Here is a 15,091-nt window from a genome sequence, read left to right as displayed (position 1 = left end):
GAGGGGAACGCGGACAACATCTGAAATGTAAATAAATAAAATATCCAAAAAAAAAAAAAGCTAAAAATAAACAATAAAAGAAGATAAACAAAGTGTCCATCTACCTAGGACAGTACTGATGCCGTGTGATTCTCTTACGTTCCGGTTGTCACACTGTGCTTTGAGTTGTCTCCTGTGGTTCTGCACGTAGGTTCATATGTTCGCTTTGATCTGCATTTTCAGAGTCTGGTCTTTGGAACTAGACTCTACCATCAATGCATTGGTGAGTGTGTGCACTTACTCCACAGAGAAGCTTCTACACGGAACTTGAAGCATGACAGAGAAAGGATCGATAAGAATGCAAGTACTTAACCGGCAGTGGAGGCGCACACCTTTAATCCCAGCACTTGGGAGGCAGAGGCAGGCGGATTTCTGAGTTCGAGGCTAGCCTGGTCTACAGAGTGAGTTCTAGGACAGCCAGGGCTACACAGAGAAACCCTGTCTCGAAAAACCAAAAAAAAAAAAAAAAAAGAAAAAGAATGCATTTTCTATCAATGAAACATCATTTCAAAAACAGCAGTTAAGACACTGAAGAAGAGGAAAACAGATTGAAGTCCAGCCCTGGAGAAAATTATAGTTTGAGAGTAGTGTCAGATATTTGGGTTGATGGATTTTAATCTTCACTGTTGCTCTGAGGTGGGCTCCCATTCAGCTAGTGGAAAGAGCCTTAGCTGAGGTTGCAGAGAGTAGAAAAATGTGAAGAGGGTATCATCACAGGGTGCTCACTCAGCAGGCATGGCACATGGTGTAGGTGCTGAAAGCACAGCCGTCAGCCAAAGAATAGATGTAGGTCTCGCTAAATTTACAAACATCAATTAGAAAAATCATATGAGAATATTTAGTGCTTTTATTACGGGTAAATTCTAAAGGTCGACCTTCTAGTATGAAAGGGCTGTAAAAATATAGGAACTTAGGTTTAAAGCCTGTCACTGCAATCAGAGGTGAAAGTTGTAAGGCTGTGTGTCAGCAGGTCCTTGCACGACTGCGCAGTACGAATCTAGACTTGTAACAGAGTCGGGCTCGGGGACTAGGTGGAAAGGTGAATTACAGGAAAGAAAGTCACTAGAGATAGTGTAGGGAGTGGACAGTAAACGGAGAAAGAGACAGGCAGCAACGGGAGCCCCAAGCTAATTACAATAAAAGCAAAACGGGATGGGAAAGGAATGAAAAATTAGCTGAGCTCAGGAAGATCCCAGGTGTGGAGAAAGAGAATAAAGAAAAAGCCTGGGGGATGGGAGAGTCGTGCAAGAGACACACATGGAAGGAGAACCCGCCTGGTACAGGAACAGAGAGAAAGCAATGACCCCAAATCACCTACAGCTAGGAAGTGGGTGCATCTGGAGAGGTGGCAAGAGGTGACTTGAGAGCTCAGGGTGCAGCTAGCCAAGCCTGACCCTGCTAGGTTGGCAGACCAGGGCAGTGGGGGCGGCGCTGGGGTGGAAGAAGGGTTGCGGGGCAGAGGGGGAGGTGTGCTCCGTGTTTAGTGACGTCATTGCAAGTCAGTGCGCGGTGAAATTTAACACCAGCCAGATTTACTAGACTCCTCTTCTTCCAGGCGAAGCGGCAAGCAGTCAACGCTGCCCAGCAAGCGCCTGCAGTTGCCACCGGCCCCCTCGCACCAACTTGATTTCCCAAGTGGGTGTGTGTGCTTGTCTGACAAATGTTTGGGCGCAGGCTGCTCCCAAGGACTTCCTCTCCTACTTTCATCTCCTTCTTCCCACCCCCACCTCCCACCCCGCCTTTTTCCTCCCAGGCCCAAAGCAGAGAGCTCCACTGGAGTCACAGAGTCTCCTTTGAACCGCAAGTGAACTCCAGGGCTGCTCTCAAACCTAGCTCCGGCTGTTGCTGCTGCCCCTGACGCCTCAGGGTGAAGTCTCGCTCATCTCTGGTCCCCCCAGGGGAGCGCGACCCCGGCTGCAGCCAGGCACGGAGCATCCTAGCTATCTTTCCCCCTGGGTGCTGCTTCCTAACCCCATACTGCTTCATCCCTTACCCCACCCTCCACTCGCGGGTTGGAGCATGGTTCTCATGTAACTTTCCCCCCCTTTTCATGGACAGTACCTGCACGTTTAGCAGTTCGGAGCTGGCTTCTGTTTTCCGTTAGTGCTTTGCTGCAGGGACAAATGCATACAAATGCATTTAGGAGCCTACAGGACAAGGCATGGAAAGGTCTCCCCCACCACAGAAACGTAAGTAGCCCACCCGCCGCCTGAGGGGGGAGGAAGGGGCTTTAGACCAACCCCCTCTCTCCACCCCCTGGAGCCACCGTGGAGTTGCAGATCTGTGCTCCTGCTCCTTGATACCTTTTGGTGTAAGGAGCCTGCGAGCTGCCGTGGCATCTTCCTCTTGACTTCTCAACTTGTAAAATACCGTGTTTGAAAGGAAGCAAGCTTCTGCCAGCGAGTCTCAGTTTATGCTAAAGCAATCCTGTGGCTGGGGAGGACAAGCTTGCTGGCCTGTGTCCCAACATCCCCTCGGCCACTGCCCCAGGCAGTTGCAGAGCCGCTCTGACACTCGCCTGGGCTCCAACTCCAACTATCCTCACACACACCCCCCTCCCCTTTTCCTCTTTCAGCTTTGGCTGAAGTCCTACTTCCAGCTGTCTCAGGGCACCCAGCCTGGATGATTGCTAGGACTCCAGCAATCCTGTAGATTCTGCAAGCACAGGATTCGGGTTAGGTTTAGGTGGTGACAAAGGATGTCTATCTACAGAACCTAGAAAGCCGGGAGACTTTGCTCAGTTCAGAGGGTCTGAGGGGGTCACCTCTTTTTATTTCTTTCCTTCTTTTTTTTTTTTTAGAAGACCAACAGACGTAACTCTCACATATGGAGTTGTAGCTGAGCCCTGACATATGTTCTGTCAGTGCAGAAGTGGAGCTTGCAGCCAGGATAGGGTTGGAAGGCAGGAAAGGATAGGGTGTACAGGCAGACCCTGGTAGAGTTCGGGTGGAAGGTAGTTCCACCTTCACTTAGGTACCATACCTGTCCTTATCCTTACGCTGGGGAGAAGTGCGGGCTTGATGGTTCCCAGCCTTGGCTGCTTGCCTGAGTGCCCCTATAGGAGCCAGTGGGTTATCCAAGTTTACATCTGGTCCCTGAGATCCAGGGAGGAAGGCCGCTGGGTTGTAGGTGGGAGGAGGGCAGGGGCCAAGCTGCCAGAGTCAGCTGAGCATTGGTGGAGGCGGGAGTGGAGAAAGCCTGCCTTGTGGCAATGTTTGTGTGCACATGTGCTTCCCAGCCCCGTGTGTGTAGGATCTCTCTCGTGCTCTCCACTCTGACCTCTGCAAGCTTTGTGTGTGAATGTTCCCTGCTGAAGAGCCATTTGCACCTCCAGGCACAAACACTTTTATAGGAGACACAGTGAAGCCAGTATACTCCGGACACCATTGATACCTCACAGTGCTGAGACCCCAGTAGTCTCCAGATCCTAGAAGCTCTCCCTGTGGTCTTCCCAGAGAGGATCCCACAGATCTAGGCTTTTGATTTGGATTTTCTTGATAAGCATTCTACAGCATGGATCTTTCAAGAGACCCAGGCTGGGTGAGGCTTAAATGTATCCTATCTTACAGGACTAAGTGCACCTTCCGGGTTGATGTCTTGCTAGGGTCCTGTAGGGCCTGATCTTCCGGGGGCTTGAGCTTTGTGGAAGACCCCTAAGTTCTGTTCAGACTGCAGGTCCTCTCTTCTCGGCAACTCCCACTGCAAACGCTTTCTCTGAGCCGCTACACCTAGCTCAAGTAGCCAACTAATACTTCCCATGGTGTGTTCACACAAATCTGTCCATGGCCCTTGTTTTGTATGGTTTGCAAGGGTCCCTTCTAGAGGGTCCCAGGATATGTTCTTGGGCAGTGTGGAGTTTGTATTGGGTTTGTGGGGTGGAGGTTGCTGGTGGGACCCAGAAAGTCTGAAAGGATTGCACACACATTGGTGGAAATCCTGTAGAAAATGGCATCTGATGGATCAGGGCCGTGACTTATGGACAGGTGCTGAAGTGGGCAGCGGGTCCCGGATGAAGTCTGGTCTTCCTTGGTCTCTCTGAGGGCACCTCCAGGCCTGGGACCAGGAGCCTGGCCCACCATGAATATCTCATGATGCCAAACTTACATCACAGGAACCAGTGGGTATGGGCTGCGGGTAATTAAGGGTCACTCCTAATTAAACCAGATTACACATCCGCACAGCTCCCACCACACACATGCAGAGGGAGCAAAGGTAGGGGTTGGATTGAGAAACTGGTCCCTAGAAAAAATATCATAAAGAATTTAGAGTTCTTTCAGTTGAAAACACATTACCACCACTTGGGAAATGGGACAGGGCTTAGGAGAAGTCTCCCATTAGCTGATGATAATTATATCAGGCCACTGAGTTAAACTTGAGACCCTAATGAAATAGCAGAGGCTTTCACTAACTACCATCTTTTTGTGGTGATAGTCTGTAAGTTCTAGTTAGCCTCCCCCAAAATTGGATCCATACAGACAGTATCTTTCCCAGGGTTGTCCGTAAAATAGATTACTTGATGTGACTTTGTAGAATTAGTAGCAAGAAACCTGAAAGGTGTTAGATGCACCAGTTTAACTTGCCGGGGTCTGGGAGTGGAGCTCCGTTATGGAACTGCTTGTCTAGCCTGCATGGAGATGGAGGTTCATCTCCACCGCTGCATAAGCCTATTGTGGATGTGGCGGCACAACTCTGCACTTCCTAGTAGTCAAGGGGAAACAGCAGGAGGATCAGAGGTCCCAGGTCACCTTCACTAGAGAGGATCCAGGCCAACTGGGTCTTATAAAGAGAAGATGTCTCAAAAACAGTGCTCAAACATAACTAGAGACAAAAGTCTCCTGGACTGGTCATTATGGTGATTAAAAGGTTGATAATGTTCTGCCTAGCTGATATTAAATACTGTTTTCTAAGTTGTTTAGTTATTTGCAAATTCAAATAAATGTTTAAAATAAATGGATATCTTAGAGAGAAGTATAATGTGTAATTTTGAGGGCTGTTTAGACATTCTGCTTGCTAATCTGGTCTGTGAAGTTGCACGAGAATGGTTTCATTACATGACCTGGACAAGTAGCACTAGTTTCTTTGTAAACTGTGTCTGGCAACTACATCCCATATTAGAATGTATACCTCTGGGTGAGAGATGAAATAAGGACCATTTGATTTTTATCCTACAAAAGCTTAACTCTATTCTGCTATTCATTTACTTATTTACTCATTTCTTCAACAAATATTTACTGAACATCAACTGTGGAGAGTCCAACCTGGTTGCAGGCAGTAGGTAAACAATAGTTGGAGAAGAGAGAGGATGGCTCCCCCACCCCCTCAACACACACACACACACACACACACACACACACACACACACACAATGCGCAGGTTCAGTGAGGAGCAAAGAAAACCTCTCTGCATAACATGAGAAAAAGGTGTGTCCAGGAAGGCTATCTGGAAATCCTGAAGAGGTGGGGGGTGAAGGGGAAAGGAGAGTCAGAAGGAAGAGGAAAGAGAAGGGGGAGGGAGAGACAGAGAAGGAGGCGGGGTGGAGCCAGCAGGGCAAGGAATGACAGGGAGGCAGAATGGTTCTAAATAGAAGGAAGGTTCAACTAAAGAAAACGTAGACATAGACCCAAGCAGAAAGAGGGTGAGTCAATCAGTGTACCTGAAGAAATAAAGTTAGTTTGAGCACCGTTTCCAGGAAGAAGGAGCTGGAACTGGAGGTGCAGAGAGAAACAGAGGAGAATGAAATGCCTTCAGACCTTGTAAGCTGGACAACTTCCTTAATCTTAGGATCAGGGTGCAGATAGAAGTTTGGCAGAAGTCTTGAAGGAATGAATGACCATCTGTTGGTCTTGCTAGCTGAAGGTAGATTAATTTATTCAAAAATCTTTACCACTAGCGTGCACCTGTTTAATAGTATCCTTGGTGTTACAAGATGGTTGGGTCTATTTTTTCTACCCTTTGACCAACGTGCCTCCAGTCTCTTTGACACCTGAAGTGCTTAAGCATTACTCTGTCTGCATCCAGGAGTTGCCCTGGCTCCTAGAATTGGATATGTGCACAGGTCCTACATATTGAGTTCGATTGACAGTCTGAGAGATTTCACCATGCATAAGCACTGACAGTAGTTTCCCCCTAGAATCAACCAATTTTATTCTCATCGCTGGAGTGAAATATTTCCCTCAGTTATTTTGAGAAAGACAGACATTTTTACTATTCCTAGATCTTAGCAGTTAGCCAAGCACAGAATCTATAAAGCTGTCAGGACAAAGATGTCTTTTGGCATAAAAAGCAAGGATGCAAGAAACTGTTAAAACACTGGATGTATGTTACATGTGTGTTTCTCCCATTACTTTGCACGCCTCTGCCAGTTTAAGAGAAAGCCACCAACTCATCAAAAAGCTTGCTATTCACAAAAGTTCACACGTCTTCCTTGCTATTGTAAACTTCATCTTCGTAGGGATGTAGAGCGGTAGCCCGAAGATACGTATCATAAATCCCAAGGACCTCATGAGTACCCTAAAGAAAGATTGTTGGCACTGACCCAAAAGAACCTGGACTTTTATGACAAAGAGAACGTTGAATAGCTCTGTAAGCTGCATCCAGAGGAGACTCTTGGGAAAGGGATTAGTTCCTCAGAACATCTGAGGGTGATCTTTGGATGTCTATTTTTCCATCTAAATTTATGTCTTCCCCCTGTCTAGTCTGGTTGGTAGTGTTTTGGATGTGACTCATGTTAAACTGGATACTGAAGGTGGGCCTAGCAGGCTGAACCTAGACCATTTCAAGCCTTACTGGACATCTATTTATATCGTGGGTTGTCATTTTTGAATCTTTATTACATTTTATTCACTATAATATTGACTTGTTTTAGATTTGTTCGGTTTTATGAAGTTTTCTGAGAATGTTGACTTCTGTCACATACAGAAATTAATCGTACACAACAGTACTCAAACCCGTTTTGTACATTTGACCCATCTGGCAAATATTTGAATCTTCATGACTGGGAAGGTAACTTAGTCTGGCTGTGCAAGTGTGAGGACCTGTGTTTTAATCCCAGCATCCACTTTAGAAAAAGTTGGGTTCGGGAGTGTACATCTGGGATTTTAGTGTTGGGGAGGCAGAGACAGAGGGTCCTGGGGTTTATTGGCCTGTTGGTCTAGACAAATCAGTGAACTCAAAATCACTAAGAGACCTTGTTTTAAAAAGTAAAGTGAAGAATAACTAGGAACAAAACACTCGGTGTCCAACACACACACACATACACACACACACGCTCAAACATATGCACACAAGTGTGCATGCCTACATACATGCATGCATGTATCTGCACGCACACTACCTGTACCATGGACACACTAAAACCAAAATCTTAGTGGGAAGGGAGAGAAGTAACAAAGTGTTAGCAGTCTATCAAGCCCTGAAATTATTCTAGCAGATAGACAAAGGAACATCTAACCCACGTGAAGCAGCTCCTGAACACTGCTAGCTCTAAAGCAGTGAGCCTCAGATGGTCCTCCAGTCAGCAGCATCCGAATTAAGGGAAACTCATCGGAAATGCAGATTTTTACACCACACTACAGACTCCTGAGTTAGCAGTTACATGATTTGTCAGTTGTGAATGTCTAACAGTTGTTTTCTCCCACCGTTTTCTCCTCCCCCCCCCTTAGGAAACTGCTTCTTCGCTTTATTGTACTATGTGTGGTGTGGATTACTGTTCATGCACAGGGACAAGGTAAGAGGAACTATCTTGCTACTTGTATTTAAGATTATTTCTGAGCTGAGTGTGGTAACATAAACTAATAGCCTTGGCATGTCTCAAAAAGAGGCAGAAAGATGTGATGTTCCAAACAAGTGTGGTAGTTATTTTACTAATCATGGTGGCAGAATCCATGACGAAAGCTACTTAAGGAGGGATGTGTTTGTTTGGGCTCACCATTTGAGGATGCTGTTGTCCATCACAGTAGAGAAAGCATGGTGGCTGGAGCCTGAAGTCCCTGTTTCCATTGCATCTGCATAGGTGCTCAGCCAACTCCTTTTTATTCAGTAATGGATCGCAGCCTACGAAGCGGTGCTACCCACATGTAGGGTGGATTTTCCCACCTCAGTTAACTCAGTCTAGAAACTTCCTCCTAGGTAGAGTCAGAAATTCTAAATTTCATAGGGATGACAATCAAAATTTACCATCTGGGATGGTCAGCCTTGGCTACCTAGCAAGTCAGTCACCAACCTGGGCTACATTTGACCCTATTACAAAACAAACAACCAATCAGCATTCCTGCTTGCAGCAGCCACAGCTCCTTCCTTCCAAGTCATCCTAACCTGAAATTCAGCATTAAATAATAATAAAAGGTTAGAGCCAGTTTCAGGAGGATACAAGGTACAAGAAAAAATTCAATTTGGGGGGATAAATATGACCTTTAAGAAATTACTCAGATCTTCGGTCTGAGAAATTGCTTTCATTTTTAGGCAAAATCTCTGTAAAAGGGAAGTTTTGTACAGTGAAAAGGCTTTGCTTGTGACTTCATTTCAAGTGGGAGTTCTTGGGGGTGGCAGACTGTAACTGAATAACCTTTGCCCTTCTTGAAACAACACATGCGTGTAATAAATTTTCCGTCTGGATTTGCATCATTAAGAAGTGAAATTTGCATATTTACGGCCTCAGAACATTATTTAATTCGTGTGGGGTGGTCTAGAAAAGTGTTTTGGTTTGTTCTGTTAGCTTGCTACACTCAGAAATCTTTGTATATCCTTTTTTATTCATTTATTAAACAACATTTTAAAGTGTCTATTTCCCAAGAAGTATCTTACTATCCAATGACTGAGGTATAAATACAAAAATATCTCTGACTTCAAAGTGAGAAAGAGAGCGGTTTTGTCAAAGATTCAAAAACTTTCAAAGAGAAACTCCAGGAAGTGTGCTGGATTTAAGACACCAGCAGTGTGATCCCAAGGTTGGGTTTCTCTCCTGCTTTTGTGAAGCAGGACTCCACGCAGCTGCCCGTATTGTAATACAATTAGCTCTTCAATGTCCTAATAAACTCAACAAGCCTACTTGTGCCTGAGTCCATCAACCAAATAACAACATGAAAGAATGTCAAGCAAAGCAACTACAAATGAAAAATGTGTTTGTGAAGAGGAAAGCATGTGAAGGAAGGGAGGCCTTCTATCTAATAGGGCAAAGTGACAGACTGCAGAGCTGGCTCAGTGCTTAAGAGAGCTTGCTGAACTCTCAGAGGAGCTGAATTCTGTTCCCTGCAAGCATTTTGGTCTGCTTACAGCTGTAACTCTAGGTCCAGGTGACCTGACCCTTTTCTGGCCCCTAGAAGCCACCCACTTATACATGGCATGCACACCCAGGGACAAATAAATCCTAAAAACAGGGGAAATTATCAAAAATTATTCTTTATAGTGAGCACAATTATGACTTGCAATTTGAATATGGCCAAATCTCTATTTGAGCTGGAAACTCTAGTTAGACATCTTAGAAGTCTCTCCATACTTTTAAGACATTTTATGACTTAAAAACAAGTGTCAGGGTCCTTTGAGGATATGGCTCAAAGGTAAGTTGCACCGGGAAATCAAGTCTTTTACCTTTACCTATTCTGAGGCGTGCTGGCACCTTTTCAATCTAATCTTTGTTTTCTTAATAATGTGCTTAAGTATGTTACTGACTTCCTATTATTTATGAGGATTTATGGTTTTATATTATGCTCATTCTTCCCCTGACACCATTGCAATATATTTCAATAACTTCTTGGTTATCACAATTACCTTTTTATGTCCATGTGGGTATCTTTGTCATTGACCTGTGTCCATTGGACTTTTTTCTTCACACACTGCCTCAGATAGCTCCCTTTTTTCTTCCCATTGCTCCTTCTTATGTGCACTGGATGTCATTATTAATTATTTGTTCAAATGCTGCAACAAATTCTCAACATCTTTGAGTACATTTTCTTCCCAAACATTTCGTAGCACTCTGAGCATTTTATTTAATTTGGTAGTACCTTATTTTCCTTCTAGAAAGACATACCTTCTAGAAACTACTGTCTTGCTCAGCTGTAGACAGCTCAGTTCTCTACTCTGCCCATACTGTCAACATTTCTCATCCACGTCAGACCCATTCCCTTGGAACTTAGCTCTTCGTTTGGTTGATTTCCCTGTGTGCATGTTGTGGGTTGTACAGTTGCAGCCTCAGCGTGAATGTGGAGCAGGAAAAGCTCGTACAGAGCTGCTTTACTGAGACGGTGTCTGACTAACCCTCACCTGGAAAGAGAGTTAGTGCAGGTCAGCAGAGAATTTTACTGTCAGTTTTTATTTCTCTGTCATTGATTAGCTTTCATGGTTTTTGTTTTTGAGCATCGGAGCTGTCGTAAAATTGATAAGAGTAACTCTTGGCGGTGAACTGTGACCTCTGCATTCTCCTCTTGGGGGCTTTATAACCACTGGGTCCTGATGTTTTGAAGTTTATCATAGCGTGTCATGCGAGTTCCTTTAATTCTGTTGGGTACTCAGTGGCCTTTCCAGTGTGGAAGTGTCACTCACTTTCTGGACATTTCTCTTCATTGTGTTCATGTTTTCAATGAATTCTTTTAAGTCTGTAATTTTTGTTGCATTTTGGATCGCCACAATTGAACTATTTATTTTCTTGCTTTAAGGTGTTAGTTTCCATCTTTGTTTAGGGTTAGGTGAGAGTTTTTCCTAAACTACTCTTTTGAACATTTTGATCTCTGTTTATCTAAATGCTATAGCCTCCTCACTCAGATTTCCATTTACACACACACACACACACACACACGTATATATGTGTATATATGTATGTATATATGTATATGTACATCTATATCCAAAAACCAAAAAACCAGAACCTTGTTTCCTTGGGTGCATATACTACTCTAACCTTGCTAAGGGTGAGAATATTTTACATTTTTCTTTTTGTACTGTCTTTTTATTCTTCCATTTTTTTGGTCTTGATTGTAGCTATCCTTTCAGAGTCTGCAGTTGTTTCTGTTAAGTAAGATAGATTTGACAACTATCTTCATATATGTTTGACAACTGAGACACTCCATGCCAGGGTGTTGAAGGACAAGCCTGGTTGACCATCTTGTTGCAACCCCATAAAATGTCTTTAGAGAGGTTGCACTCTCCCAGTTTTACATGAATAATAATGTCATGATGGTTATCACTTTTGGAGCTCAGTGGTTAAAAGAATCTTGGATGCAGGGATTGTGAAGATCTTACCTGATTCTCTTATTATTAATATGATAGCACTGTGCCTTCTGCAATGATTAGGTAAATATTTCAATATAATCCATCTTTATTTTTCTATTATGGTCTCAGAGTTTCTTGCACATGTTCAGCTATTTCCTGCTATCCCAGCATCCTAATTTGAAATCTCAAGAATTCAGTGAACCTCCCATTCTTGAGCCCTTCAGGAGTTTTCCTTGAGTTATTCTCCTGTTATCTTCAGCTCTTTAATGCATTTAAAAAACCTGTCGATGTCTTTTGTCTGTTGATGTTTCTTCTAGTTACTGATTTTATGTAGTGTTAAATCACGTTTCCCTCTTTTCCTAAAAAAGGTCTTCAAGATTAAATTTATGTGATTAAAATCTATGTGAAAAAGTCAATTGTGATTATCTGCAATTTGGTAATTTCTTAAATTTTATAACACAGCTAAGGAAAGCTATTTTAATTATTACCTTAGTAGACAGGAATTCTGTATTTGCCTTCTAGCCTAGTGTTGGTTGTAACCCAGGGAATAAGTGAGTCCGTTTCAAGCTAAAGTGATTTACTGAAGATTGAGTTCTCTGAGCATTTGCTGGTGCAGTCACTTTCTGCTTGCTGCAGCACTCCTTCCTGCTCAGTGTCACTGGCTGCCAGTGAGATGTGGCAGGGAGAGAGATACAGTGTCACTCCACAGTGGGTCACACTGGACTCATGGAACTGATTCTCAAAACGTATGGGATCTTCACAAATAGACAAGCCCTTATCTGTCTCCTGTATGCATTAGTCTGATGTCACAACGATGTTCATTCTAGTGACAGCAGCTCCACCCCTGACACTAGGCATTTCATCAACAGTTTTAATGTGAGGCTTCCTTTCTCACTTTCTGAGTAAGTTTCCCTTGTTCTGGTTATTCGGGATAAATGTGTTACTTACATTAAGAAAACCTTAAAGACACAAATCTACTTTTAACAAAACCCACCGTGTCAACGGTGTTTACTTTTAACAAAACCCACCATGTCGACCGACGGTGTTTAAGGACAGTGGTGTTCTGTAGCCATAGCCCGGGTTTGTGTCCAGATTATATTGCTAAGTAGCTGTGTGACCTTGAGTGAATTCTTGAAAGACTGTAAGCCTCACTTCCAACAGATCACTGTACATGGTTTAGGGTGAATGAAATAAGATAGCGCAGGTAGGTGAGATTTTCATTTTGCAAGGATTGTTTTAGTCACTTCTGAGCAATGCCAAAATCGTGACTCAAATATAAGCTTCCTGGCTCCAGGTCACAGAGTAAGGAACTAAGGGAAATGATTTATGATCAGTTGCTTTTACTTCCTCAATGCCCTGAGGATATGGGAAGAGAAGTGGCTCCAGACTGTGCCCTTCATTCTATGAAAATGTATTACACTGTCATCATCTAAGCAATACTTTTCTTTTCCTTGCCAATTTTGTATAAGTTGAAAGATATGTTGAATACTTTACAATCTTTTTATTAAACAATCACTTTAAAATATTTTTATTTATTTTTGGAAAATGTCATATATGCATATGACATATTGTAATCTTATCCACTTGGCACCATCCTCAGACTCATCCCAGGACCCAGCAGCCCACAGACCTCCTAACGTCATATATTCTTTTACAATTTTTTTACTAATAGTAGCCCCTGAGTCTGATTAGCACTGACAATGTGGGAATGGGACAATGACTTTTTATTTTTAATTTTATGTAAGTGCAGCATCAGAAAGAATATAGCTACAGAGGTTGACTGATCAAGATGTATGAAAATTTGAACTATTGAGAATTCATTAGAATCAATCTATAGCCATTTAAATCTTTAATAGTAAGAGTTAACTCTGCAACTTGTTAGGCCCTAACACTTGATAACTTAAAAATATCACTTTAACTACAATTACTAAGAAATATTAAACATCTGTATGCTTTCAGGGATAATCATATATTACCCCTAGTTCTCCAACTTGGGACAGGATGTTGACAGGCCTTTGCTTTCTATATTTGAAAAACAAATGTTGATCTCTGTGCTACCACATCTGAATATTTTAGGCATGAAATACACACTCCATGGAATCGATTACAAGATTTTACAGAGTTGGGGTTAAAGCCGTGTGATATCTACTGAGACTGGACTTCTCCCTCCCGCAGTCCCCTCCTTCATTCATCCCTCTATGTTATTTCATTTCCTTCACATTTTCCTTTCTCTCTTTGGGGGAAGGGGTGAAAGAGCAGGGTGGCATACAGTTCATTAATGATTGTCATATGCTTGGGTACCTGAGTCAGGAGAATCTCTCAAGGCCAGGAATGTGAGACCAGGCTAGAAACAAAACAAAACAAAACGAGAAGATTCTGCCTCTAAGATAAAATCTATTTTTAAATAATGTGACACTTGAGTTGCATCCTGTTGTGGGGATAGATACTATCAGTGGGATTTTAAAAACTGATAAGCTTTGGTGAAGCAAAAAGTTTAGAAAGAATACAAATATCCAGAATGGAGGGTTCTGTGGGGTACGTAGCTGTACCACAGAGGAAACCCAAGTTCTCAAGAGCATTGCTTCCAGAACCACCCTTAGTTATGACACCAAGTTCAAGTTCAAAGATTCCCCAAGACCACAACCAGCTCCAAAACGTTAGAAAAACTCACGAAACTCAAAGAAGATCTATTAAATTCACTATGAATTTTTAATCATTGCAAAAGCAGCTGATCAAAATTAGCATGAAGGATTTAGAGCATTTTGAAGCTGAAACCCCACGAAGGACAAGGAGTCCAAAGTACATCTAGAAACTAGAAAAAGATGCATTTTTCTGGAGTCAAATAAGGTGAGATGAAGCGACAGGAAGTGAGCTGAGAGTGATAAGATAGGACCTGACGGCACAGACTATATGCTGTTATTGTAGGTACAGTGTCCCAATCTCATGTATAGCTGTAGACCTGTTGGCTGCCATATGATTGTGTGGCTCTTCCCTGACAGACACTGAAGCATGTGAGAAGAAGTTAGGAGGTAATATATTGAGTTAGGACTGCTTTAGGGACATGTAACTTCTGGATAAATTCAGCAGACAGTTGTCTGTGCAGAGCCAGAAGCGAGGTCTGTGAGTCAGAATGTGTGGTTGTTTCAGCAATGGTTTGGATGATGTCATTAGGCCTGCTGTTTACAGTAAAGAGAGCATGGCTGTTGTCTTGGAGACACCACCATTTTTCTTCTACATTTAAGGAGCAGATAGAGGAAGGAGATGCAGTCCTTTCTGCTTTTAGGTAAAGTGAAATAAATGACTATCAGTCACTGAGGTAAGGGATTGACTCCTAGAGACTGTATTCAACAAACATCTCTGCATTCTCTAGTTGTGTGACCTTGGAAATGGAATTTATCCCTGACTTTTCATAACTATAAGATGGGGTAATAGTAGTATCTGCTTATAGGGCCATGAGACATATGACAACAATATGATAAAGTTCTTAGACAGGGACTAGGTACACAGAAAGAATTTAGTAAATGTCACCAGTGTTTATTAAGAAAGTAAGGCAACTCTAATGCCTTGTTGACAATCATCTATTTTTTCCCCAAATGGTAACTGATTTCTTCAGTGACATGAACTAATGATCTGGGTTGATTTTGTGGTTAGGACTGCCCATGTGACTAACTCATTACAGACAACTTAGTTATTGTTGTATATATTGGTGCCAAATACCTAAATCTATCTCCAAATTATAAATTGGTGATATCTAAACCAGGCTTAAACTAAAGATTGGATGGCTTGCTCTCTGGATGGAAGTTTCTCTCTCTCTCTCTCTCTCTCTCTCTCTCTCTCTCTCTCTCTCTCT

The 15,091-nt window shown here is 42.9% G+C and overlaps 1 protein-coding gene across 1 annotated transcript in view; it reads left to right on the top strand.

The window, feature by feature from the left end:
* Positions 1-1,530: 1,530 nt before the first annotated feature.
* LOC114639404 (collagen alpha-1(XXIV) chain-like) overlaps positions 1,531-15,091 on the top strand; it is a 67,100-nt gene continuing 53,539 nt past the window's right edge. Inside the window, exons 1-2 of the mRNA XM_028788156.1 lie at positions 1,531-2,228; positions 7,701-7,765. Coding sequence (XP_028643989.1) covers positions 2,173-2,228; positions 7,701-7,765 — 121 coding nt within the window. The 5' untranslated portion in view covers positions 1,531-2,172. The remainder of the gene's footprint in view (positions 2,229-7,700; positions 7,766-15,091) is intronic.

This window comes from Grammomys surdaster, unplaced genomic scaffold (assembly GCF_004785775.1).
Source record: "Grammomys surdaster isolate TR1022 unplaced genomic scaffold, NIH_TR_1.0 125702, whole genome shotgun sequence".
NCBI lineage: Eukaryota > Metazoa > Chordata > Mammalia > Rodentia > Muridae > Grammomys > Grammomys surdaster.
This window is presented reverse-complemented; position numbering and strand designations above follow the sequence as displayed.